General features: G+C 41.7%; 1 protein-coding gene across 1 annotated transcript in view; it reads right to left on the reverse strand.

Annotated features, from left to right (window-relative positions):
* Window positions 1-4,314: 4,314 nt before the first annotated feature.
* LOC116533716 (transmembrane protein 217-like) overlaps window positions 4,315-25,366 on the reverse strand; it is a 42,840-nt gene continuing 21,788 nt past the window's right edge. The window contains exon 2 of the mRNA XM_032253604.1: window positions 4,315-6,019. Within this exon, the coding sequence (XP_032109495.1) occupies window positions 5,373-6,008 (636 nt within the window). The 5' untranslated portion in view covers window positions 6,009-6,019 and the 3' untranslated portion in view covers window positions 4,315-5,372. The remainder of the gene's footprint in view (window positions 6,020-25,366) is intronic.

Consider the following 25,366-nt stretch of genomic DNA (forward strand, 5'->3'; position numbering starts at 1 on the left):
TGAAACCCTGTCTCTACTAAAAATACAAAAAAAAAAAAAAAAAAAAATTTAGCGCAAAAAAAAAAAAAAAAACTCCTCTCGCAATTGTAGTTTCTTTGACTTACCTTTGCCTTCACAAATAGAATATTTTATTTTATTTTATTTTATTTTTTTATTTTTGAGACGGAGTTTCGCTCTTGTTACCCAGGCTGGAGTGCAATGGTGCGATCTCGGCTCACCGCAACCTCCGCCTCCTGGGTTCAGGCAATTCTCCTGCCTCAACCTCCTCAGTAGCTGGGACTACAGGCACGCGCCACCATGCCCAGCTAATTTTTTGTGTTTTTAGTAGAGACGGGGTTTCACCATGTTGACCAGGATGGTCTCGATCTCTTGACCTCGTGATCCACCCGCCTCGGCCTCCCAAAGTGCTGGGATTACAGGCTTGAGCCACCGCGCCCGGCCACATATAGAATATTTTAAATGTCTCCTCTTTGAGAAGGAAAACATATGAAATTAGACATTCAAATCTCTCTTTGAGAAGACAATCCATTTGGATTACAGAATTACTATAAATCAATTATTTATATACATTTTGTTTATCTGAGTACTCCACAGTGTAGATTGTTTGCTCCAAAATATTTACGACACCTTGTAAACTAACTATCCTAGCTGGGCCAAAATCAAGCATTCTCATTCGTATTGCAGTGTGCTATATTTTATTCCTTCTCTTGAGTTTTTAGTCACTTGAAGGTTCTTGATATCCATTGACCAAGTAGATAAAAATCCTCAAAAGTAGAGTGAGCTGTCTTTAATCTTTTAAAAAATATAATTCCTAGGCCGGACGTGGTGGCTCACGCCTGTGATCCCAGCACTCTGGGAGGCTGAGGCAGCCTTATCACCCGAGGTCGGGAGTTCAAGACCAGCCTGACCAACACGGTGAAACCCCGTCTTTAAAAAAAAATATATATATATATATATATATATATAAAATTCTAAATGCTGGCTTGGATAGATGTTAAGTGTTTGTGACACATATTTCATATAATTGTAGGAAGTCATAAAACATAGTTAGTATAGAAAATAGTAATAGTTAATTAATTTTTCTACCAGGCATGGTGTCTCATGCCTGTAATCCTAGCACTTTGGGAGGCTGAGGTGGTCAGATCGCTTGAGGTCAGGAGTTTGAGACCGGCCTTGTCAACATGGTGAAACCCTGTCTCTACTAAAAATACAAAAAATAGCCAGGTGTGGTGGTGCACACCTGTAATCCCAGCTATCGGAAGGCTGAGGCAGGAGAATTGCTTGAACCCGGGTGGCAGAGGTTGCAGTGAGCTGAGATCACACCACTACACTCCAGTTTGGCGATAGAGCAAGACTCCATCTCAAAAAAAAAAAAAAAAAAAAAATCGGCCAGGCATAGTGGCACACTTCTGCAATCCCAGCTACTTAGAAGGCTGAGGTGGGAGGATTGCTTAAACCAAGGAGATGGAAATTGCAGTAAGCCAAGATCATGTCACTGCACTTCAGTGTGCATGAGAGAACGAGACCTTGTCTAAAAAAATAAAATAAAACAAATTTTAAAAATAAATGGACCAGGCACGGTAGCTCACACCTGTAACTCCAGCACTTTGAGAGGCTGAAGCATGAGGATTGCTTGAGCCCAGGAGTTCATGATTTTGTTCATTATAAATTACTCAGTCTTGGGTATTCTGTTATGGTAGTACAGATTAAGACAGCCTAGAGTAGCTAAAATAAGATCGAGGAATGTGATTTAAAGACTTATTTATTATAATCAAAACAGGACGACATTGGCATAAAGACAAATAGATCAGTGGAACAGAATGGAGTCAATAATTGGGTATACATGTATCTATCAAGTCAATTCAGTGGAGAAAGGATAATCTCTTCAACAGCTGATGCTGAAATAATTGGAGATCCAAGAACAAAAATGTGAAATTTCATCCATATCTCTCATACACACATAAAAAAGAGCTCAAAATGGATTATAGACCTAAATATAAAACAGAAAAATATGAATTCTAGAAGAAAATAGGAGAAAACTTTTGTGACCTTGGGTTAGGCAAAGATTCCTTAGACATCATAATCAAAATTATGGTCCATAAAATAACAAATGGATAGCCAGGCACGGTGGCTCATGCCTGTAATTTCAGCCTTTTGGGAAGCTGAGGAGGGCGGATCACCTGAGGTCAGGAGTTCGAGACCAACCTGACCAACGTGGAGAAACCCGGTCTCTACTAAAAATACAAAATTAGCTGGGCGTGGTGGCAGGCGCCTGTAATTCCAGCTACTCGGGAAGCTGAGGCAGGACAATCACTTGAACCTGGGAGGCGGAGGTTGCGGTGAGCCGAGATCGCGCCATTGCACTCCAGCCTGGGCAACAAGAGTAAAACTCCGTCTCTAAATAAATAAATTAATTAAATAATAGCAAATTGATAAATTGGACTTCATTAAAATTAAAAATCTCTGCCTTTCAAAGGACACAGGTAAAAGAATGAAAAGAAAAGGCACAAACTGGAAAATAATATTTACAAATCATATATCCGATAAAAGATTTGTGTCCAGGAAATATAATGAACTCCCAAAACTCAACAATAAAAAAACCCAGCTAGCCTGATTTTTAGAAATGGGCAAAAGATTTGAACAGATACCTTACCAAAGAAGATATAAGGATGCTGAGTAAGCACATGAAGGATTGCCCAACAATGATATAATACTATACAGCTAGTGCTCGACTTATGACCACAGTCGGGACCGCAGACCGGTCGTAACCCGATTTGGTCGTAAGTTGAGTAGGCTATATGTACAGTTGAAATGGTGCACGCAGAGATGGTAGTGCTGCCGGAAGCTGGTCCGCACTGTCGTACGTCCAGCTGGGCAACGTTTGCGCTGCCAGACGCGGAGCAGTCGTGGCTAGCGATTGTGGTCGTAAAGTCGAATGGTCGTAAGTTGCATAGGTGGTAAGTCGATCAATACCATACTGTTAGAATAGCTCGGCCAGGCGTGGTGGCACACGCCTGTAATCCGAGCACTTTGGGGTGCCAAGGCAGGCGGATCACCTGAGGTCAGGAGTTTGAAACCAGGCTGGCGAACATGACAAAATCCCATCTCTACTAAAAAAAACAGAAAAACTAGCTGGGCATGGTGGCTCACGCTTGTAATCCCAGCTACTCAGGAGGCAGAGGTTGCAGTGAGCAAAGATTGTGCCACTGCACTCCACCCTGGGTAATAGAGTGAGACTCAGTCTCAAAAAAAAAAAAAAAAAAAGTAGACTAGCTTTAATGAAAAATGACTGTCTGTATTAAGTGCTGGTGAAGAGGTAGACGAGCTGGAATTTTCATATACTGTCAGTGGAAATATAAAATGGTATAGCCACTCTGGAAAAAAAAATGCCAGCATCTTAAAAAATTAAAATGATATTTACCTAAGATAAATGAAAGCATAGATCTATTCAAAGTCTTGTATACAAATGTTTATGGTGTTCTTATTCATAATTACTAAAAACTGCAAACTGCTAGATGTCCTTCAATGGGCAAATGAATAAACGAACTGTGGTACATTCCTGCCATGGCATACCAGTCAGCAATGAAGAAGAATGAATTATCAATACACAATGCAACATGGATGAATCTCAAAGGCACTATGCTGAGTAAAAGAAGCCAGACTGAAACAGAGTACATGCTGTATTATCCCATTTATGTAAAATTCTAGAAAATGCAAACTAATATATAGTGACAACAAATCAGTGCCTGGTGATGGTGGAGGTGGTGTAGACAGGGACAGAAGTCAGGGATACATAGAAGCTGGAAGGTGATATATACGTCTATGAACTTAATTGTGGTGATGGTTTCACTGGGATACACATAGTCAAAACTTGTTAAATTATATGCTTTAAATATGTGCAGTATTTTATTGTATGTCAATTATACTTTAAGAAAGCTACTAACAAGACAAAAACTCAATGCAATGTCCAATTTTTGAAGCAGAAATATTCTTAGTTTGTCTTCCATCTCAGTTTAAAGTGCTTCCAGTTGGGTGCAGTGAGTGGCTCACACCTGTGATCCCAGTACTTAGGGAAGTTGAGGCAGGTGGATCACCTGAGGTCAGGAGTTCGAGACCAGCCTGACCAACATGGTGAAACCCCGTCTCTACTAAAAATACAAAAATTAGCCAGGCGTGGTGGTCCGTGCCTGTAGGGTTGAGCAGGAGAATTGCTTAAACCCTGGAAGTGGAGGTTGCACCATTGCACTCCAGTCTGGGCAACAGAGAGAGACTCAGTCTCAAAAAAAAAAAAAAAAAAGAGTGCTTCAGACAGTCTCTGAACCTGAATCCAAAGTGATGTCTGTTGATTTGTGATAGTGTGTAATCATATACTGTCTTGTATGTTTGGCTGGCTAATTGATTCATAAACAATAGTTTCTTCCACTAAACTGCAAAATTCTCATAGTCAGGCTTCATATCTTGTACATTTTTGTATACAGTATATACACAATGTTCAGTACAGTGTTCACACTACGGTGTACAGCACAGCATCAGATATAGAAATATATTTAACATGTACCTTTGATTAAGGAAATGCCTTTCATACTCCTTGACAAATTTGGGAAGGGTGGGGAAACTCAAGACAGAAATTGAAGGACGAATTTTCTCTATATTTTTATTATTTTCCTTATCTGGAATAAAACAGAAGACATAGTGGGGAAATCATAGCACAAATCCACCCTAGGACCAACAGTATACTTTGTGCCACAAAAATCTGAGGTATAAATACAGATTTGCTTATCCCAGGGTTAAATTAAAGAGTTATGGGTTGAAGGCTAACCAAGACCAAGAAAAAAGGATTGCCATACTGCAATTCAGCTTCATTTTATTCCACTCATTTTGACCAATAGGTGGTACTGATCAAATAAGGAAGGTGGAATTCACAGAAGGTTTGATAAATCACAATATCCTTTAACCAAACACCTTCAATAAGCAGGATGTTCCAGTTCTGATTACAATCACATTTTCTCTCCATGTTCTCCTGAAAGAGTGGCAGGACTTGCAGGACTGCTAAGCAAAAGTGGGGGTGGGGGAAGGAAACAGAGCTGCCCTGGGAACCTAAGAGACCTCCCTCTCAGGGGAAAGAAAAGGGCCAACATTATTGCTTATAGTGGTGGATAAAGCTGCTAATTTTTTTTTTTTTTTGAGACAGGGTCTCATTCTGTCACCCAGGTGCAATATTGGCTCACTGCAACCTCTGCCTTCAGGTTCAAGCGATTCTCCTGTCTTAGCCTCCCAAGTAGCTGGGATTACAGGTGCATGCCATCACACCTGACTAAGTTTTATATTTTTTTTAGTAGAGACAGGTTTTCGCCATGTTGGCCAGGCTGGTCTTAAACTTGTGATCTCAGGTGATCCACCCATCTCGGCCTCCCAAAGTGCTGGGCGTCCAGGTGTGAGCTCCCAAGCCCAGGAAGACCTGATAATCTTTTATTTCTGCTGTGTATAGACTCCACCGTAGAAATTCGTCTCTTGTATGAAATTATACTGCCCTGGCTCTGGTTTTTGTAGGTTATGTGGGCATAGGTGATGACAAAGAACATCCAGAAACAGTGCAAGAGTGTACGACACACCAAGCCAAACCAGCGCATGACTTTGACCTCTTCAATGCTGAAGTCAATGTTGGTGAGGATTTGTATTACAATGTTTACAGCTTCATAGAAAAAAATCCAGACAATGTAGATGACCAGGCCCCTGAAGATCTGGGCATACACTGAGTACAGGAGGAAGCAGCTGATGAAGATGGTGATGAAAGACAGGAAGAGGACGATTTTCCAACTCCAGCAGGTGATGAAGTTATTTATGATGTCACTTGACCCCTTGTCCTTTGGTGTGATCTCAGTGCAATTGCCATTCCCTAGGTACTTCTGCTCAAAGATGAGATACATGTCTACGGCCAGGATGGTGAAGACCCCTGACAACACAGAGCCCATTTTGGCCGTCATTCCACACCACCGCTGCTGTTTCATGCTGAGACCTCCTGTGAAGACAAACAACATGAGGGAGAATTCTAGTTCCTGCCAACATGGTAAATTACCAGGGTTTCTGCCTCCTTCCCAAAATCCACCTTGGAGAAATAGAGGCAGAAATATGGAAACCAGGAAATTACAGCCTTGGGGAGACAGAGGCTGTTTAAAATGGACTGGAGGTGGGGAAGAGAGAGGATTCACTCAAGTTGGTGGCAATGACCAGATAAAATGACAGCAGTGGTTCTCAGCCCTGGCTTCACGTTAGAATCACCAGAAGTACCCAAGTCCAGGCCCCACCTCCCAGACCAATCACAGCATTCTCTGGGTGGGACACAGACAACAGTATTTTTCAAAACTTGCTAGTAATTTTCATATGTAGCCAGTGTTGGAAAAAACTGAGTTAGAGAAAGATGGTTTCAAATATGCTCTTAGCTGGGCATAGCGGCTCATGCCTGTAATCCCAGCATTTTGGGAGGCTGAGGTGTGAGGATTGCTTGAGTCCAGCAGTTCAAGACCAGCCTGGGCAACACGGGGTGAAACCTCATGTCTCAAACTTAGTCAGGTGTGGTGGTACATGCCTGTAGTTTTAGCTACTTGGGAGGATGAGGTAGGAGGATCACTTGAGTCCAGGAAATCAAGACTGCAGTGAGCCAAGATCACGCCACTGCACTCCGGCCTGAGTGACAAAAGCAAGACCCTGTATCAAAAAAAAAATATATATATATATATTATGCTGTTAACTCTCCTAGCATTGCCTTGGGCTACCATTGCTACCCAGATGGTGAAAATTGCCTGTACTTTTTCAGACCTGAATGCAGATGTTTCAGAATATAACCAGGGCAGCACAAGAATCCTGTTGGGGTGGAGCTGATGAAAACAGGAGGACACCAGCTGGCTTTGGGCGGACACTCCTCTGCTGCATATCAAAATATGGATTACAATGAAAGATGCACTTTAAAGGAAATTTGGAGCTTTAGGGTAGACTAGCCTTACAATAGAAATGAAAATGTAATAATGAGCTAAGTATTCAACTCAAGAAGTCAGAGGGAAAATAAGAACAATACAAAAGTAGGAGGAAGAAAATAAATAGAAGAGCAGAAGTCAATGAAACAGGGGAAGAAAATAAATAGAAGGGCAGGAGTCAATGAAACAGGAAACAGAGCAGAGGGACTTCTGACTGGTTAGATTATTTGGGTCCTGACATAAAAAATGCTGGATAAAATAGTTTACAAATAGAAAGTATAAGGCCAGGCGTGGTGGCTCACGCCTGTAATCCCAGCACTTTTGGAGGCTGAGGCGGGTGGAGCACCTAAAGTCAGGAGTTCAAGACCAGCCTGGCCAACATGGTGAAACCCCATCTCTACTAAAAATACAAAAATTAGCCGGATGTGGCAGCACGTGCCTGTAATCCCAGCTACTCGGGAGGCTGAGGCAAGAGAATTGCTTGAACCCAGGAGGCGGAGGTTGCAGTGAGCCTAGATCACGCCACTACACTGCAGCCTGGGTGACAGAGCAAGACTCTGTGTCAAAATAAATAAATACATAATTAATTAAAAAATAAAGTTTAGAAGTGCTGCCCAAGTGGGAGGAAGTAAATTTTGCTCTGAGGTTATTTGCCAGTCTAGGCAAACTTGAATTTCATTATGACAACCATGCAGGGTAAAGAGGAATGAAATCAAAGCTCAGGGTCCACCAAGATGAGGAGTGTTTCCTATATTAGTTGTGAGCACCCCCACAGGCCTATGATTAGGGAAAAGGTGAATCAGGAGTAAACCTCCCCTACACCTTTCTGCCAGAAAACTCCAAGAAAAGGACATTGTAATCATAGCTGGGTGTGTGTGTGTGTGTGTGTGTGTGTGTGTGTGTGTGTGTGTGTGTGTGTGTGTGTGTACTCATAGCCCAAATTGGATGAAGTATTTTTTTTTAAGTTATAAATCTAGTTTAAAGTAGTCCCGAACTGAAAGTGTGTCTAAGTGCCTGGCAGAAGCAAATTCAGATCCTCTCTGGAGGATTGTACTTTTATGCTGGTCTTCATCCTCTAAGAATCTTTATCAGCAATTTTTCAGGGACAATGACCAGTACAGGGTGAAAAATAACCAAGCACATGAAGAACAAGGCACTGTGAGAACCAGCCGAAACAACAGATAGCAAAACAGAATTGCAGTAATATCTGATTATAAAACAATTATGATTACTAGATTTTTGCATTATTTCAATTGTTTATATTACTTTTATTATAGTATGATTCATACACATACAATACACAGATATATAATATACATCTACACAAGATAAAATTTTACATCTTAACCATTTTTAAGTAGACAGTTTAGTAGTGTTAAGTATATTCATTTTGTTGTACAACCCATCTCTAGAACTTTTTCATCTTGCAAAACTGAAACTCTACACCCATTAAGCAACAAATTCCCGTTTCCTCCTACCCCAGCTACCGGAAACTATTATTCTACTTTTTGTTTCTATTAATTTGACTACTCTGGATATGTCATGTAAGTGGAATCTTTTTTTTTTTTTTTTTTGAGATGGAGCCTCATTCTGTCACCCAGGCTGGAGTGCAGTGGCACGATCTCAGTTCACTGCAACCTCCACCTCCCAGGTTCAAGCAATTCTAGTGCCTCAGCCTCCCAAGTAACTGAGACTACAGGTGTGCACCACCATACCTGGCTAATTTTTGTATTTTTAGTAAGGATGGGGTCTCACCATGTTGGCCAGGCTGGTCTCAAACTCCTGACCTCATGATCCTCCCACCTCAGCCTCCCAAAGTGCTGGGATTACAGGCATAAGCCACACTGCGCTCGGCCAACAATGGTGTTTAACCTGGGAGAGGAGAACAGACCAGGAAATGCAGGGAGCAAAAAATTGCAACATGGTCCTCAAACAGAACAATCTATTAAGGAAATTTGAATACAAATGCTTTAAGGCAGGTGAATGCTGTCCTAATTTCTATAATCTCTAACACTCCTTATTAACTTTATCTGTTTTTTTTTTTTTTGAAATGGGAGCTTGCTATGTTACTCAGGCTGGCCTCAAACTCCTGGGCTCAAGTGATTCTCCTGCCTTAGCCTCGCAAGTAGCTGGGACCATAGGTACAACCCACCATACCCAGCCCTAGTATCATCATACCCCTCAACCTCACCCATTTATTTGACTTGCCTATCTTTCTCTAAAAGGCCTTAGAATTCTAGACTCTTGCTTTAGAAATCTCTTTATTTCACTTGATAATGCAAATGGGAAACTTTCTATAACATGGAAACATTAATTTTTTTTTTCCCCTGTATTCCTGTTTGTGACTTTTAAAATCTCGGTATTGGGTCATTTTTTTCCTACAGTTTTTTTTTTTTCATATATGTATATCAAGATATATGAAAGTCAGTATTAAATTGTTTTAATTTTGCAAATTAAAATGTTTACTTTACATGAGGATATCAGTGAAATGAGACAATGATAAAGGTAATGATAAACAGTTTGGGCCGGGCGCAGTGGCTCACGCCTGTAATCCCAGCACTTTGAGAGGCCAAGGCAGGGGGATCACCTGAGGTCAGGAGTTTGAGACCAGCCTGGCCAACATGGTGAAACCCCATCTCTACTAAAAATACAAAACTAGCCGGGCGTGGTGGCACATGCCTGTAATCCCAGCTTCTTGGGAGGCTGAGGCAGGAGAATCACTTGAACACAGGAGGTGGAGTTGCAAAGAGCCAAGGTCGTGCCGTTGCACGCCAGCCTGGACAACAAGAGTGAAAATCCATCTCAAAAAATAATAATAAGGCAAGGTGCAGTGGCTCACCTCTGTACTCCCAGCACTTTGGGAAGCCGAGGCAGGTGGATCACCTGAGGTCAGGAGTTTGAGACCAGCCTGACCAATATGGTGAAACTCCATTTGTACTAAAAATACAAAAATTTGCCGGCCATGGTGGCATGTGCCTGTAGTCCTGGATACTCAGGAGGATGAGATAAGATAATTGCTTGAACCCAGGAGGCAGAGGTTGCAGTGAGCCGAGATCACGCCACTGCACTCCAGCTTGGGTGACAGAGTGAGACTTTGTCTCAGAAATAAAAATAATGATAATAATAAACATTTAGTGAAAGCTTACCTTGTGCCAGGCACTGTATTAGAGTTTCACAACACTCTTGAGGGTAGCTGTAATTGTATGTATTTATTTCCTTGTTGATAGTTTCAAGAGGGGGTGTATTTGTATTATTTATGCATTCAATTTTTAACTGTCAGGAGAAGATCCATCCATAGTTACTAACAACTATTTAGAATTTAGCTCCAACTCAACTGAACAGAGTAAGCCCTTGTTCTGTGGGAGGCCGCTCTTCAACTGGACTTTGGAAAATCTGACTCCTCTCCCTAACAACTTTCAGTTCTACTAGTAACTTCATTAGATTCATTTTATTATTTGGCTCATTCGAAGTTACAGCCATCTATAGACTTAATTTCTAGTACTTTTCCTTAATGTGCTGACTCTGCAGTTGGCTGTTGAGTTGTTTTCTATTGCTGCTATAACAAATTACCACAAATTGAGTGGCTTAAAACAACACAGTTACAATGGTATCTCAGTTCTGTGGGTCCCCAGTCCCAGTGCCTCAATGCTCAACTTGTGGTTTCTCTGCTTCAGGTTTCACAAGGTAGAAACGGAGGTATCCCAGGCCAGCAGGACCGTTCTTGGGGGATGCTGGGAAGAATTCCCTTCCGACCTCCTTCAGGTTGTTGGCTGAATTCAGTTCCTTGCATTTGCAGAACTAAGATCCCCACTTCCTTGCAGGCTATTAGCTGAGGGAAGCCCCTTGCTTCTAGAAGCCTCCTTCCAGGCCTGGCTCCTGGGCACTCAGGGCCAGCAGTGGTGCGTCAAGTCCTTCTCCCGCTTGGAATCTCTCTGACTTCTCCTTCTGCCACAATTTGCTGCCTCTAACTGGAGAAAGTTCTCTCCATTTATGGGTTCGTGTGGTTAGATTGGGCCCACTTGGATAATCCAAGATTATCTCTTTACCTTTAGGTCCTTCACCTTAATTGCATCTGCGAAGTCCCTTTTGTCATACTTACAGGTGTGATACCAGGTGCAAAGGTCATAAGGGCTGTTATGGGCTGAATTGTGCCCTCCACAGCAGGGGATTTCAATTCTATATTGACATCCTAACCCTCAACACTGCAGAATGTAACTGTACTTAAAGATAGGGTCTTTAAAGACATAATTAAGTTAAAATTAAGTCATCAGTGTCAGACCTAATCTGACATGTTCTTATAAGAAGAGAAGATTAGCCGGGTGTGGTGGCTTACACCTGTATTCCCAGCACTTTGGGAGGCTGAGGCAGGCGGATCACAAGCTCAAGAGACTGAGACCCTCTTGGCCAACATGGTGAAACCCTGTCTCGACTAAAAATACAAAAATTAGCTGGGCGTCATGGCATGTGCCTGTAGTTCCAGCTACTCGGGAGGCTGAGGCAGGAGAATCACTTGAACTCAGGAGATGGAAGTTGCAGTGAGTCAAGATCGAGCCATTGCACTCCAGCTTGGAGACAGAGCGAGACTCCGTTTCAAAAAAAAAAGAGAAGGTTAGAACACAGACACAGACAGTGATGACCCTGTGAAAACATAGGGAAGTGAGAGTGGCCATCCACAAAATAAGGAAAGAAGCTTCAAAAAAACAAAAAACAAAAAAATCCCAACCCTACTGACACCTTGATCTCAGGATTCTAGAATTGTGAGAAAATTAATTTCTGATGTTTAAGCCACTCCATGGTATATAGTTATGGCAGCCCTAGCAAACTACTGCAGGGGCCAAAATTCTGCTTAGCACAGTTAAGCAGAACAGCCTTTGAATTCTTTGGACCTGGGTAAATTGCCTCTCTACAACTGAGCCGTTGTCTTACAAAAATTAAGCTAATTTTTTTGAAAAGGATTTTAACAATGATTTTTCTTTTCAGTGAAAACTAAATAACAACACAAAGGTTTTTTGTTGTTGTTGTTGTTGTCATTTTTTAAGTCAGGCTGTGAGATTAAACCAAATCAATTCAAGAACCTAGTTAAATCACTGTCACTAAATTCCATTTAATTTAGTTTATTTTAATTTTTATTTATCTTCTTTTTTGAGATGGAGTCTCACTCTGTCACCCAGGCTGGAGTACAGTGGCATGATCTCTGCTGACTGCAACCTCCACCTCCCGGCCTCAAGCAATTCTCCTGCCTCAGCCTTGCAAGTAGCTGGGATTACAGGTCCAAGCCACCATGACTGGCTAATTTTTTTTTTTTTTTTTTTTTTTGTATAGTAGAGATGGGGTTTCACCATGTTGGCCAGGCTGGTCTTGAACTCCTGACCTCAAGTGATCCACCTGCCTCAGCCTCCCAAAGTGCTGGGATTACAGGCATGAGTGATCGCACCTGGCCTCCGTTTAATTTTTAAGAAATCAACAGAAAGCTCATGCTTCCGGGGTATTTTATTATTAATTAATTAATTTATTTATTTGGAGTCTCGCTCATTTATTTGCCCAGACTGGAGTGCAGTGGTGCAATCTCGGCTCGCTGAAACCTCTGCCTCCCAGGTTCAAGCGATTCTCCTGCCTCAGTCTCCCGAGTAGCTGGGGTTACAGGAGTGCACCACTGTGCCCAGCTAATTTTTGTATTTTTAGTAGAGATGGGATTTCTCCACGTTGGTCAGGCTAGTCTTGAACTCCTGACCTAGTGATTCACCCACCTCAGCCTCCCAAAGTGCTAGGATTACAGGTGCCTAGCTTATCTTGTGTGTGTGTGTGTGTGTGTGTGTGTGTGTGTATAGAGAGAAAAGTACATTTTTTTTTTTTTTTTTTCAGGAAATGGGACTACTCTGCTCTTGGATTTTCTTCCCACTTTCAGACCATCATTCTTCCTCAGATCCCTGCATCCTAGATCTTCTTGACTGTATGGCAAACAAAGAAAAAAGAAAAGAAAGAAAAAAAACTATAGCATCTGAGTGCCTAGCCCAGACTTACTGAAATCAGAATCTCTGGAGGTGGGACTCAGGCAAAAATCTCAAGTTGCGTGAACCAAATTCCCTGCTTTCTTCCTACCCAAAACTGGGCAGCAGAAGGAAAAGTCACCTTATGAGGTATTTTCTTTTTTGATTGTGTAAGTCTTTCGTGGAGGGGGAGAGAGGAGTGAAATGGAATTTATTCTTAACTCCGGGCTAATATATTTGATTAATGGGTACAAAAGGATGCCTTGTTCCAAAAAAATAGAATTTTCCCAAACTGAAGCAAATAGAATTAGAGATCACAAACAGAATAACATGCTGAAATAGCCAAAGTCAGAACTTGCTACCACAAGGCTCCTGCCCATCATGGATTTTCTACATACTTTTTCCCAAATCGCCAAGGATAATCTAGACTGAAGGGTTTTATACCCTATTAATGGCCAGTTTGACTGGCTCTAAACACTGCTGGGAAATCCTATTAGCCTTCTCCGGTTAACTTCCTCTCCTGTTCTCTGCAAAGGCTAGTCCAAACCTTTGGTCCCAGATCCACAAACCCCATTTCCACACACACACTCCCTTCCTCTGTTACAAAGAGGAAATATCTTTCCTCCTCTACCCTGTTATCTCTGTTGCAGAGCCCATGCTCCTGCCCTCCCTGGAACCTTCCATTTATCATTTCAGTTGACCACTCCCTATCTCTTCAAACATCTTCTCTTGACTTCTAAGGCCAAATTCACCTTGTTTTTCTCTCACCTGTCTGGCAACTCTTTCTCAGTCTCCTTTATTAGCGTCTTTCTGCTTATTCCTAAAGGCTAGTCTCCCTCAGTGCACAAACCAAGACACTTTATACTCTCTTCTTTGCTAACCTCACTGTGGTCCCACTGCCATCGACACTGAGAACAAAGGCCATGTCACTACGCTGATGACTCCCAATCCAATCTGGTCTTCAGTTTGGAGCTTCAGTCGACTTATTCAACTAGAATGCCTCCATTCGGGAACTCTTTTGGGGCTGCTGAAACCAACATGTGCCAAACTCCCACCGCTACTTGTTGTTTGTCCAGTCTTTCTTATATAAGTAAATATTAACACTCTTCTACCCATTTCCCCATGTACCTTCCTCTTGCTCATCCTCTGGCTCATCCAAAACTCACTAAGTTCCATCAACTCTCCTTCCCACTGGTCTCTTGAATCATTATTTTTCTGATCCATCTTAGTCCATTCATGCTACACGACATGACACCACAGACTGGGTAATTTATAAACAACAGAAATTTATTTCTCACAGTTCTGGAGGCTGAGAAGTCCGAGATTAAGGCACCAGCAGGGCTGGCTTTCCCTGCTTTCAGGTGGCATCTTGCTGCTGCAGGCTCACATGGGAGAAGGTGGAAAGGCAAGAGGCAGCTCTCTGAATCCTCTTTTACAAGGGCATTAACCTCATTCACTAAGGTAGAGCCCTCATGACTTAATCATTTTCCAAAGGCTCCACCTCTTACTACCATCACACTGGGGTTTAAGCGCCAACATGTGAATTTTGGTATACATTCGAATCATAGCACCATCTCCATAGCTATCATGGTCCAAAAGCCATCACATCTCCTTTGGAAAATTAACGATACAGACTGTCCCTGACTTACAATGTTTTGACTTAAATTTTTTCTACTTTAGAATGGTGCAAAAGTGATATGCATTCAGTAAAAACAATACCTTGAGTACCCATACAGCCATTCCGTTTTTCACTTTCAGTACAGTAATTCAATATATCACATGAGATACTCAACACGTTATTATAAAATAGGCTTTGTATTAGATGATTTTGCCCAACTATAGGTTGATGTAAGTGTTCTTAGCACATTTAAGGTAAGCTAGGCTAAGTTATGATGTTTTGTATATTAGGTGTATTAAATGCTTTTTCTTTTCTTTTATTTGTTTTGTTTTGTTTTGTTTTGTTTTGTTTTGTTTTGTTTTGTTTTGAGACGGAGCCTCACTTATCTCCCAGGCTGGAGTGCAATGGCATGATCTCGGCTCACTGCAACCTCCACCTCCCAGATTCAAGTGATTCTCCTGCCTCAGACTCCTGAGTAGCTGGGATTACAGGCATGTGCCACCACACCCAGCTAATGTTTGTATTTTTAGTAGAGGCAGGGTTTCTCCATGTTGGCCAGGCTGGTCTCAAACTCCTGACCTCACATAATCCACTTGCCTTGGCCTCCCAAAGTGCTGGGATTACAGGCATGAGCCACGGTGCCCGGCCACTTAAACCCATTTTTGACTTAACAATAATTTCAACTTATGATGGGTTTATTTTGACATAACCTCATCAGAAGTTGAGGAGTGCCTGTGATTATGAAGTTGTAATCTTGATATAGCCACTAGTGATGATACAGTTAAGAGTTTGGGAGGAAAGGGAGTGAGCGTGTGTCTAGAGGACAGGAAGTCCACATCTGGCCAGATGTGGTGGCTTGTGCCTGTAGTCCCAGTTAGGCAGGAGAATTACCTGAACCTGGGAGGCAGAGGTTGCAGTGAGCAGAGATTGTGCCACTGCACCTAGGCAACAGAGCGAGACTCCATCTCAAAAAAAAAAAGAAAAAAAAGAAAAGAAATATAGAAATACTGGTATACACAAATAATTTTGAGATAAAGTGGTAAATAGGAGAGGAAATAGAAGAATTGAAAGTGGTTACCTGTGACAAGTATGAATAGGGATAAGGTTGGAGGAAAAGAGTTATGCTGGTTTTATTATAAGGCTTACATATTAATATTTCACATACATGCACAATTTTAATATGAATAAATTTATGAAAATATAATTATTTCATGAATTCCTAATAAATCCAGATCATTAAATAAATCCCACTGGCTACCCTTATGGTGGTGTGGCTTTTCAAAAAATATAGTATCTTCTTAGCTGCAGAAATGGTTAAAGTTGGCAATGTGGAAGGACAGCTGGATAACTCTGTCATGCTCTAAACCAAGAGCTAAAAGCATCATCATGAGAAGTAGCTGGGGATAGAACAAAGCTTTTTTTAATCTATGAAATATTTTGGAAACGATATATTGCTTCAAATACTACACAATTGGAAGTGATTCCAACTCCATCTTGGAATGTTGGCAACATTTTAAATTGTTTTAAATTAAAGATATGTGAATTACACCACTTATGCTGCTATAACAGAACACCACAGACTGGGTAATATATAAAGAACACAGATGTATTCCTTATGGTTCTGGAGGCTGGGAAATCCAAGATCAAGGCACCGGCGTTAGTGTCTGGTGAGGGCTGCTCTCTGCTTCCAAGATGATGACGCCTTGTTGCTGTGTCCTCACACAGAGGAAAGCAGAAGGGCAAAAGGACCTAAACTGGTTCCCCTCTAGTCCTTTTATAAAGCACCAACCCATTTTTGACGGAACCCTCATGACTTAATCCCTTCCCCAAAGTCCCTATCTCTTAATACCACCACAATGGAGATTAAGTTTCAACCCACGAATTTTGGAGGGGTCAAACACATTCAAACCATAGCAGTATCTTCATGGAGAGTTTAAAATATTCATACCATAAAAATAATGCTAGATAAATAAAAATTATTAACATAACAAAACATTGTAAAAGAAAGCTGATTTTTATTCTTTCATCTCACTTTAACATCATCATGTTTGAACTCAAAAAAAGTGTGTTATGTTTATTTTATTTATTTATTTTTTAATTCTTTCTTTTTGAGACGGAGTCTCACTCTTATTGCCCAGGCTGGAGTGCAATGGTGCAATCCCGGCTCACAACAACCTCTGCCTCCTGGGTTCAAGTGATTCTCCTGTCTCAACCTCCCATGTGGCTGGGATTACAGGTGCCCGCTATCATGCCCAGCTAATTTTTGTATTTTTAGTAGCTAGAAGGTTTCACTATGTTAGTCGGGCTAGTCTCAAACTCCTGACCTCAGGAGATCCACCCGTTATTTTATTTTTTATTTAAAAACAATTTTAAAAAACAGAGACAGGGTCTCACTATGTTGCCCAGTCTGGTCTCAAACTCCTGGGCTCAAGTGATTCTCCCACCTCAGCCTCCTAAAGTGCTAGGATTACAGGTGTTAGCCACTGGGCCTAGCCATTTATTTTAAAATGCCCTTTGGCTTTTAGGCCCTGAACTAAGTATTTATTGTGGGCAGATCTCATTTGCCAGTCTGCAGCTCAGTTTAACCCTTTCTGAGTGGCTTATTTTTAGAGTATGTCATGTGTATTTTTTTGGTGGTAGCATTGCCCTCCCAGGCTGAATCCTGGGGTGGGGGAATAAGCTAATCAGTTGTGTTCTGAGTAACCAAGGGCATCTTGAAAATGCAAAAGAAGAAATAGATTATAGGCAATTATAGGCAGTGTCAAGGTTGAGTTTTCAAATGGCCAGACTTCAATCTTGGCTTTACCATTTACTGTGAATTTATTCTCTCCAAGACTCAGCTTGCTCATCTTTAAATTGGGTGTGCCAGTTACTTTTTTTTTTTTTTTTTACTAATTTTATTAATTTGTATAACAACTTAACCCAAAACTTAGTAGCATAAGATAACCATTTATTATGTGAACGGATTCTGTGGGTGAGGACTTTGGACAGAGCACAGTTAGCTTAATTCTGCACATTGTAGGGAATTTAGTCGGGGCATGTCCAGGATGACTTGTTACTGCTCTTCAAAGTATGTAGCCTCTCCTGGAAGACTCACTCACATGCCTGGCGATTGCTGCTGGCTGTCAGTTGGGGGCCTCAGTTTTCATCCATGTGGGCTTCTCCATGGTCTCTGTGTGGGCTCCTTTGGGCTCCTTCACAGCCTGATGATTGGCTTCCCCAGAATGAGTGTCCCAAAAAAGAGCAAGCCAGATGGAAGCTGTATCACCTTTTCTTAGTCTAGCCTCAGAAGTCCCATAGCAACACTTTGACTGAATGCTATTCTTTGCCATATTCAAGGGGAGAGGAATTAGATTCTACCTTTTGTGGGAGAAGTGTTAAAAAATTTGCCAAGATGTAGGGGCTTCTGGTTATCTGAGTGTTCATAATCAAAGTTCCCACATTTGCCAGGTTGCCCAGGGAAACAAAAGTCATCATGACAAGGAAATAGTCACAAGCGAATTGACATTCCCTGCCTCCCTCAGCCTCCCCGCCAACATTCCTCCTTGCTGAAACTAAGGGCTGTCTGTGTGCACCAAGCCCCATCAAGTCAAAATCTTTATTGGTCAGCCTCTTCCTAGTAGCCCATTGTAAATATCTGACAACACACAACAAGTCATTTGCAAGAAATTATTGCAAATCTTGCAGAAGATTCGGGATCTCATGCAACCATTACAAAGGATGTTGGAAAACCCCTAGAATCATATGCAAAGCTTGAATGTAACAGAATTAGACCAATTAATAACCAGAAAAGAGAAAATCAATAACAATGTTATAGGCACTTCAATAAAGAATGGTTTCAGGATGAATAAACTGCTATATATTTGCACAATGGGAATGTTAAATAGGTGTCAAAAGGAACAACTGTAGCAACACACAACAATATGGTAGAATCTTAACAATGTAATATTAAGTGAAAAAAGTACATGGCTGGGTGTAGTGGTTCATGTCTGTAATCCAAGCACTTTGGAGGTCGAGGCGGGCGGATCACCTGAGGTTGGGAGTTCAAGACCAGCCTGACCAACATGGTGAAACCCCATCTTTAAAAAAAAAGAAAAAAGAAAAAAGTACTGAAGACATACAGTTAAAAACAACTCTCTCTCTCTCTCTCTCTCTCTCTATATATATATATATATATATATATATATACACACGCACACACACATACATACAGACACACACATATATTTTTAGGACTGTGTATAGACACAAGAAAACCATAAAACTGTATGAAAAGCAAAGTGAAAGATAAAGAGCTCAGCAGTCTGGATGATGATCACACTGGGCCAGGGGAGGGAGTAAAATGTGTTGGGCATACCATACAGCCAGGTGCAAATTGCTGACCAGACCCTAGTTTTATTTTTAATAGAGGATCTTATGGTACTTATATATTATTAAAATAACTAACATTTAAAAAGTAAACAAAAGAGAGCCATGCATGGACCAATGAGGATATGTCATGAACCATGGATTATGAACAATCTAATTGTATGTATATAAAGTAGAATTAAAAACACTAAAACAACAACAAGGATAGTAACATTTACCTCATAAAATTGCTGTAAAGATGAAATGAGTTTACATATTTAAAATATTCAGAACAGTTCCTGGCACATCATAAGCACTTATACTATTTAATTATGTAAGTATTTTTGTTATCATTCTTTTTACTTTATCCCGAGGAGTAACTACTATTTATTATGCATATAAAACTACTACGTATTAAGCTGTGTTGCAGCAGACACCATTAGCTTCCTTCCCAATACCTATTTCTGCCTCCTTTGCTACCAGAAGTCTGCTTTTTCTCGGGATGGCAATGAGCCCAGACCCAGGCAAAATATGTGCTTTCCCAGGTTTTTGCTCGTATCCAGGATATTCATGGCACATGGTTCTAGCAAATGACATATAAGCAGAAACCTGCCGGGAGATCTAGGAAGACTTTTGCTTTTCCTGGTAAGAGAAGATGATGTGGCTGGCACCATTCTCACTTCTTCCTTTTTCTTGCCTTGAATGTGGTATGATGCCTGGAGACTCAGCAGCTATTTTGTTACTGAAGCAACAGGCATGAAGTCAAAAACAAGTAGGCTAAGGATGGTAACATCAAAGGGAGAGACATACTTTTTGCATTTTATTGATTACTCTTGTGGTTGAGAATTCTTCAAAGTATTGACATATGCTTTTAAAAAAATCGATGTCTAGGCTGGGCATGGTGGCTTGCACCCGTAATCCCAGCAGTTTAGGAGTCCAAGGCATGCAGATCACCTGAGGTCAGGGGTTCAAGACCAGCCGGCCAACCGGGTAAAACCCTGTCGCTACTAAAAATACAAAAATTAGCCAGGCATGTTGGCACGTGCCTGTAATCCCAACTACTAGGGAGGCTGAGGCATGAGAGTCACTTGAACCCAAAAGTTGGAGGTTGCAGTGAGCTGAAATCATGCCGCTGCACTCCAGCCTGGATGACAGAGTGAGACTCTGTCTCCAAAACAAAAACAAAAACCCGATGTCTAAATAAGTATTAAAAATTATTTTGGTAAACATACGATAAAAATTTAAAGTCATGGGCTGGGCGCAGTGGCTCATGCCTATAATTCCAGCCCTTTGGGAGGCAAAGGTGGGCATATCACTTGAGCCCAGGAATTTGAGAGTAGCCTGGGCAACATGGCAAAACCCCATCTTTACAAAATATCCAAAAATTAGCTGGGCGTGGTGGCCCTACCTGCAGTTCCAGCTGCTTGGGAGGATTGCTTGAGCCCAGGAGACCGAGGCTGCAGTGAGCTGTGATAGTGCCACTAAACTCCAGTCTGAGTGACAGAGCAAGACCCTGCCTCAAAATAAATAAATAAATAAAATTCTAAGTCATGAGAAAGCATCGAAGCATGATGTAACTAATAATATTTGTACTTCCGTGGCACCTAAGATAATGATGCATTTTGCAGTTGACGGCATCTCAGATTTACTCAATCATGGTGAGAACGTTATATTTCCAGTTGCTCTCACAAGCTGACTTGTGATCCCAGTAAAATATGTTGCTGCCAGCTCATTTCAGCTGGATCTTTTGCAACACTGGGTTGGGGAGGAAAATAACAATGACAATGAACACATTATAAAGCTTTAGGGCCTCATTCACCAATGTCAGTTAAGAATGCATTTGGGGCTGGGCACTGTGGGATCACACCTGTAACCTCAGCACTAGGAGAAGCCAAGGTGGGAGGATCACTTGAGCCCAGGGGTTTGAGACCAGCCTGGGCAACATGGTGAGACCCTAACTCATTTAAAAAAAAAAAGAATGCATCTGTCTGCAAGGAACAGAGACTCAAACAATAGTAGTTTAAACAACTAGAGATTTATTTTCTTCTCTTAACAGGAAATCTGGCTGTGGCACCCTAGGACTTGGGCAGTGGCCTCTGGAGAGTGTGTCTGGGTGGCTAAGAAGAGGTGAGACAGAAAACTACTGGGACTTTTTAAAGCCTTTAAGTATTTGTGACTATTTTACCCTCTGAACTCTTGTATTGGTCACTATTGCTCTGCAACAAATTACCTCAAACCTTAGGCACTTATGATATAAAACATTTATTATCTCATAGTTTCTATGAGTCAGGAATCCAAGAGTGGTATAGGTGGGTGGTTCTGGCTCAAGGTCTCTCATAGTGCTGCTGTCAAGCTATTGGCTGGGGCTGGGGCCATCTGAAGGCTCTACTTGAGGGAGGGAAACTTCATCCACACTCTCTCTGACGATTAGCAAGAAGCCTCAGTTCTTTCTTGGCTGTTGGCCAGAGAACTCAGTTCCTCACCTCCTGGGCCTTTCTGTAGGTCACTTGAATTTCCTCGTGACATGGCCACTGGCTTCCCCCAGAGTAAATGATGAGAGAGAGAGAGACAGACCAAAATCGAAGCCGCACTATCTTAATAATCTCAGAGGTGACATCCATCACTTCAGCTGTATTTAATTGGTCACACTCACTGACCCTGCAGGGGACTATGGGGAGAGGACAATATAAGGGCAAAAATACCAGGAAGCAGGAATTAGTCACTTTTTTTCCCCCTGCGATACGGAGTCTTGCTCTGTCACCCAGGCTGGAGTGCAGTGGCCTAAACTCGGCTCAGTGCAAGCTCTGCCTCCCGGGTTCAAGCAATTCTCCTGTCTCAGCCTCCCGAGTAGCTAGGATTACAGGAGTCTGCCGCTGCACCTGGCTAATTTTTGTATTTTTAGTAGAGACAGGGTTTCACCATGTTGGCCAGCCTGATCTCTAACTCCTGACCTCGTGATCCACCCACCTCGGCCTCCCAAAGTGCTGGGATTACAGGTATCAGCTACCATGCCCGGCCGGAAGCAGGGATTATTGAGGCAAACTGGAGGCTGACTATCACACCTCTATGAATGTATACATATATGTGTGTGTATTTGAGAAAAATGATTAATTTAAAACAGAAAAATAAATTCAAAAAAAAGACATAAAAACAAAACACCAAATGGTTGTTACTAATTCACTCTTCCACCAAAAATATATGTACATATCTGTTTTAGCACATATTTGCCATCATTTGGCATTATTATTTTTAAGATTCTTTTCTATTTTGATTTATTCTCTTCATTTAACCCAGTAGTATGTGAAAAGTAATATTTTAATTTTTGTATCTTATTGATTATTCCTAAGGTTGAACATTTATAAATTATTTGTTCACCAGTTTTATTGACGTTTTTTCAAGTTATGTCTTTACTTAATATATTAATGGATTAGGATATTAGCATTTTTTTCAATGTGCATGAGTTCTATATATAATAAAGGTATTACTTTTTTTTCTTTTTGAGATAGGGTCTTGCTCTGTCTCCCAGGCTAGTGTGTAGTGGCACAATCCTGCCTAACTACACCTTTGACCTCCTGGACCCCTATGATCCTCCTGCCTCAGTTTCCCAAGTAGTTGGAACTACAGCTGTGTGCCACTATGCCTGGTTAATTTTCTTTTTCCAGAAATGGGGTCTCACTATGTTGCCCAGGCTAAAGATATTACTCTTTGTCAAAGAAAAAAAAAGGCAGCTGTCTAGGTGGTGGGGAATATGGAGATCCTGCACTCCTCAGTGGCAGAGCTCCAAGGAGGGAGCAGGACCCCAAAAGGGACATCTCAGCATTGTACCTGAAGAGGGAACTGGACCCTGCGTACGAGGGATTCCGTCTTCCCTCCTCCAACCTCAGTAAAGATTCCTACAACTCATGTGGGGCTAGAAACAGGCACCGGCGGGCTTCACGGTCCCCATTCTTGGGCTGGCACGAGCCAGCTGTCAGCACCCCCAATGATGCCACAGGTCTTTTGTTCCAGGTTCTACATCTGGATTCTGGGGCATCCCTGGGAGCCAGAGGAAGCCCCAGTGATAACAGAGATTGAATTTCTTTCTAGTCTGGCAATATCCAGGCCAATTTAATTAGATTTTTAAAATATAAATGGATACTTTGTATATATATAAGGTTCTACATTCTACATTTTCTTATTTAAAACTTCATCTACATTCTACGTTTTCTTATTTAAAACTCCATTAACTTTTAAAAAAGATATTGAGATAATTTATTATTTTTTCTCACTCCTTTCCCTTGGCTTTGTATATAACAGTGTGAATTTGAACTGTAACTGAACACTAATACAAGAGATGGCTTTATCACATTGTCTTTATTTTCAAAAAATAACATGAAGTGGGTTTTGGCCTGCTTCCTCAGGGAGTTAGGGAAAAATTCCTAGTATTACATGACACTGGTTAGAAAAGAAAATAAATAAGAGAGAAAAATTCCATCTCAAATCTGTTTTTTTTTTTTTTTTTTTTTTTGCCTACTCTTACCCTGCCCCTTGATGGAGTCATATAGAACCCCCTGAGTTCACCCAATCTTGGAATCTTAGGGAAGAGTTCTAGACAGTGTGGTCACTGTGAAGGGCTCGATGTCCAAACTTCAGTGGTCCCACTGCTCATAGCCCTGGAGACCATGGCTTAGAGCTCAGTCACCAGCCAAGTGTCAGCTAAGCCATCAGACATTCTGCCACTCTGGGGTCTGGAAGGGAGTCAAACACAGGCATCCACGGAGGGCAGAACCTGTACCTCTCTATCCCGCCATGGGAAGGAAATTCCACTTGCTGTAGAAAGCTGGGAACCATTCTATTCTCCCTCAGCTTTTCAAATCAGCACTCCCTACTCACTTATATTATCTAGATCTTTGCCTTCAAGAGCCTAGATTTTCCAAAACAAAAGTTCTTTAACTCTCTGAGTGGGGACAAGATGGGCAGTCCTCTTAAACCTACAAAGAGAAAAAGCCTGTCATGCTTTGGTGGTGAATCAGCTGACCAGCAGGGAAACCAGCCCCAGCTTGGAATGAGGTAATTCTGACAATAAATCACACTACTGCATACAGAGCCCTCATGAATTGACTGAGACCCAACTTTCCATGGCTATCTCTAACCCTTCCTTCTCATGTATCTAATACTCCTACTCCCTCAAATATTTTTTCTCCCTCTCCACCTGGCTCATCTCTCAAGGTATTCAAATCCTCAAAAAGGTGTCGGGGCTCTAGGTTGGCATCTGTAATTCTTTTGGCTTTCTTTTGTGGTCATAAGCTGACTGCCACAGTGACTTACACCAGTATCCCAGGCCAGACTGTGCCAGCAAGCTGTCCTCCACGTTTGTCTCTTTCATAGGAAGTAAAACATTTCCCAGAAACCCCTAGCAGTCTTCTTCTCGTGGCTCATTGGTCAGAACTGGGTCACACGGCACACGTAGCTGCAGGAGAGGCTGGGAAAGCAAATTCCTGGCAAAGTTGAATGGGATCGTCATAACTGGTTTAGGCAAATTACGATTTATGCCCAGACTGTGAACATAGTTGCCCTAGCCCTACAAAAAAAATGAGTCCCCTTAACAAAGAACATAGAAGGAAATAACTAATATAAAGTCTACCATAGAGATGTTGTCCCATTAATTATTCCACCTTCTTTAATTTGGCAGGGGCTGCTACTCTTTGTTTGCCCCTCCTTCCACTCTGAAACACTTCCAAGAATGTTTAGTTGTAAACTCAGTTGGCCAGAATAAGGTTTACATTTTCCAGCCTTCTGTGCAGCTGAATGTGGTCATGTGACCAATTTCTGAGAACGGGTTGAAAGGGGGAAAAAATGGAGGAAACTACCAGGTATTGAAGAGAAAGGTCATGTTCTCCCTGCCCTTCATCCCAGTGCAATGGCCCAGTGCATTCTTCCTGCCTGCTACACAGGCAAAACCAATTCACTGAGACCGTGGCATTGCAGTAAAGAAAGAGTTTAATTGACACGAGGCTGGCCATACCACATGGGATATGGAGTTATTACTCAAATCGGTCTCCCCAAAGGCTCAGAGGTTAGGGTTTTTCAAGCATAGTTTGGCAGGCAGAGGACTAGGAAATGGGTGGTGCTGCCTGGTTGAGGAGGCCATCACAGGGATGCGGAAATCTGTCCTTGTGTGCTGAGTCTGACTCTGGGAGGGAGGTGCGCAGGACCCGTTCAGGCAGGAGTCAGGAGCTCTGGTGCCCAGATGGAGTTAGCCAGTCCTCAAAAATGCCAATCTGAAAAGACATCTCAGAAGGCCAGTCTTAGATTCTAGTGATATTATCTACAGGAGGAACTGGGGAAGTTACAGATCTTGTGGCCTCTGGAACAATGGCTGGTTATCATTTAACTACACCTACATTTTAGCAGAACTCAGGCCCCTCTCTTAATCCTAACCTTGTGGCCTTTTATTAGTTTTA

Source organism: Sapajus apella, unplaced genomic scaffold (genome assembly GCF_009761245.1).
Source record: "Sapajus apella isolate SASKATOON/1434 unplaced genomic scaffold, GSC_monkey_1.0 scaffold83, whole genome shotgun sequence".
Taxonomy (NCBI): domain Eukaryota; kingdom Metazoa; phylum Chordata; class Mammalia; order Primates; family Cebidae; genus Sapajus; species Sapajus apella.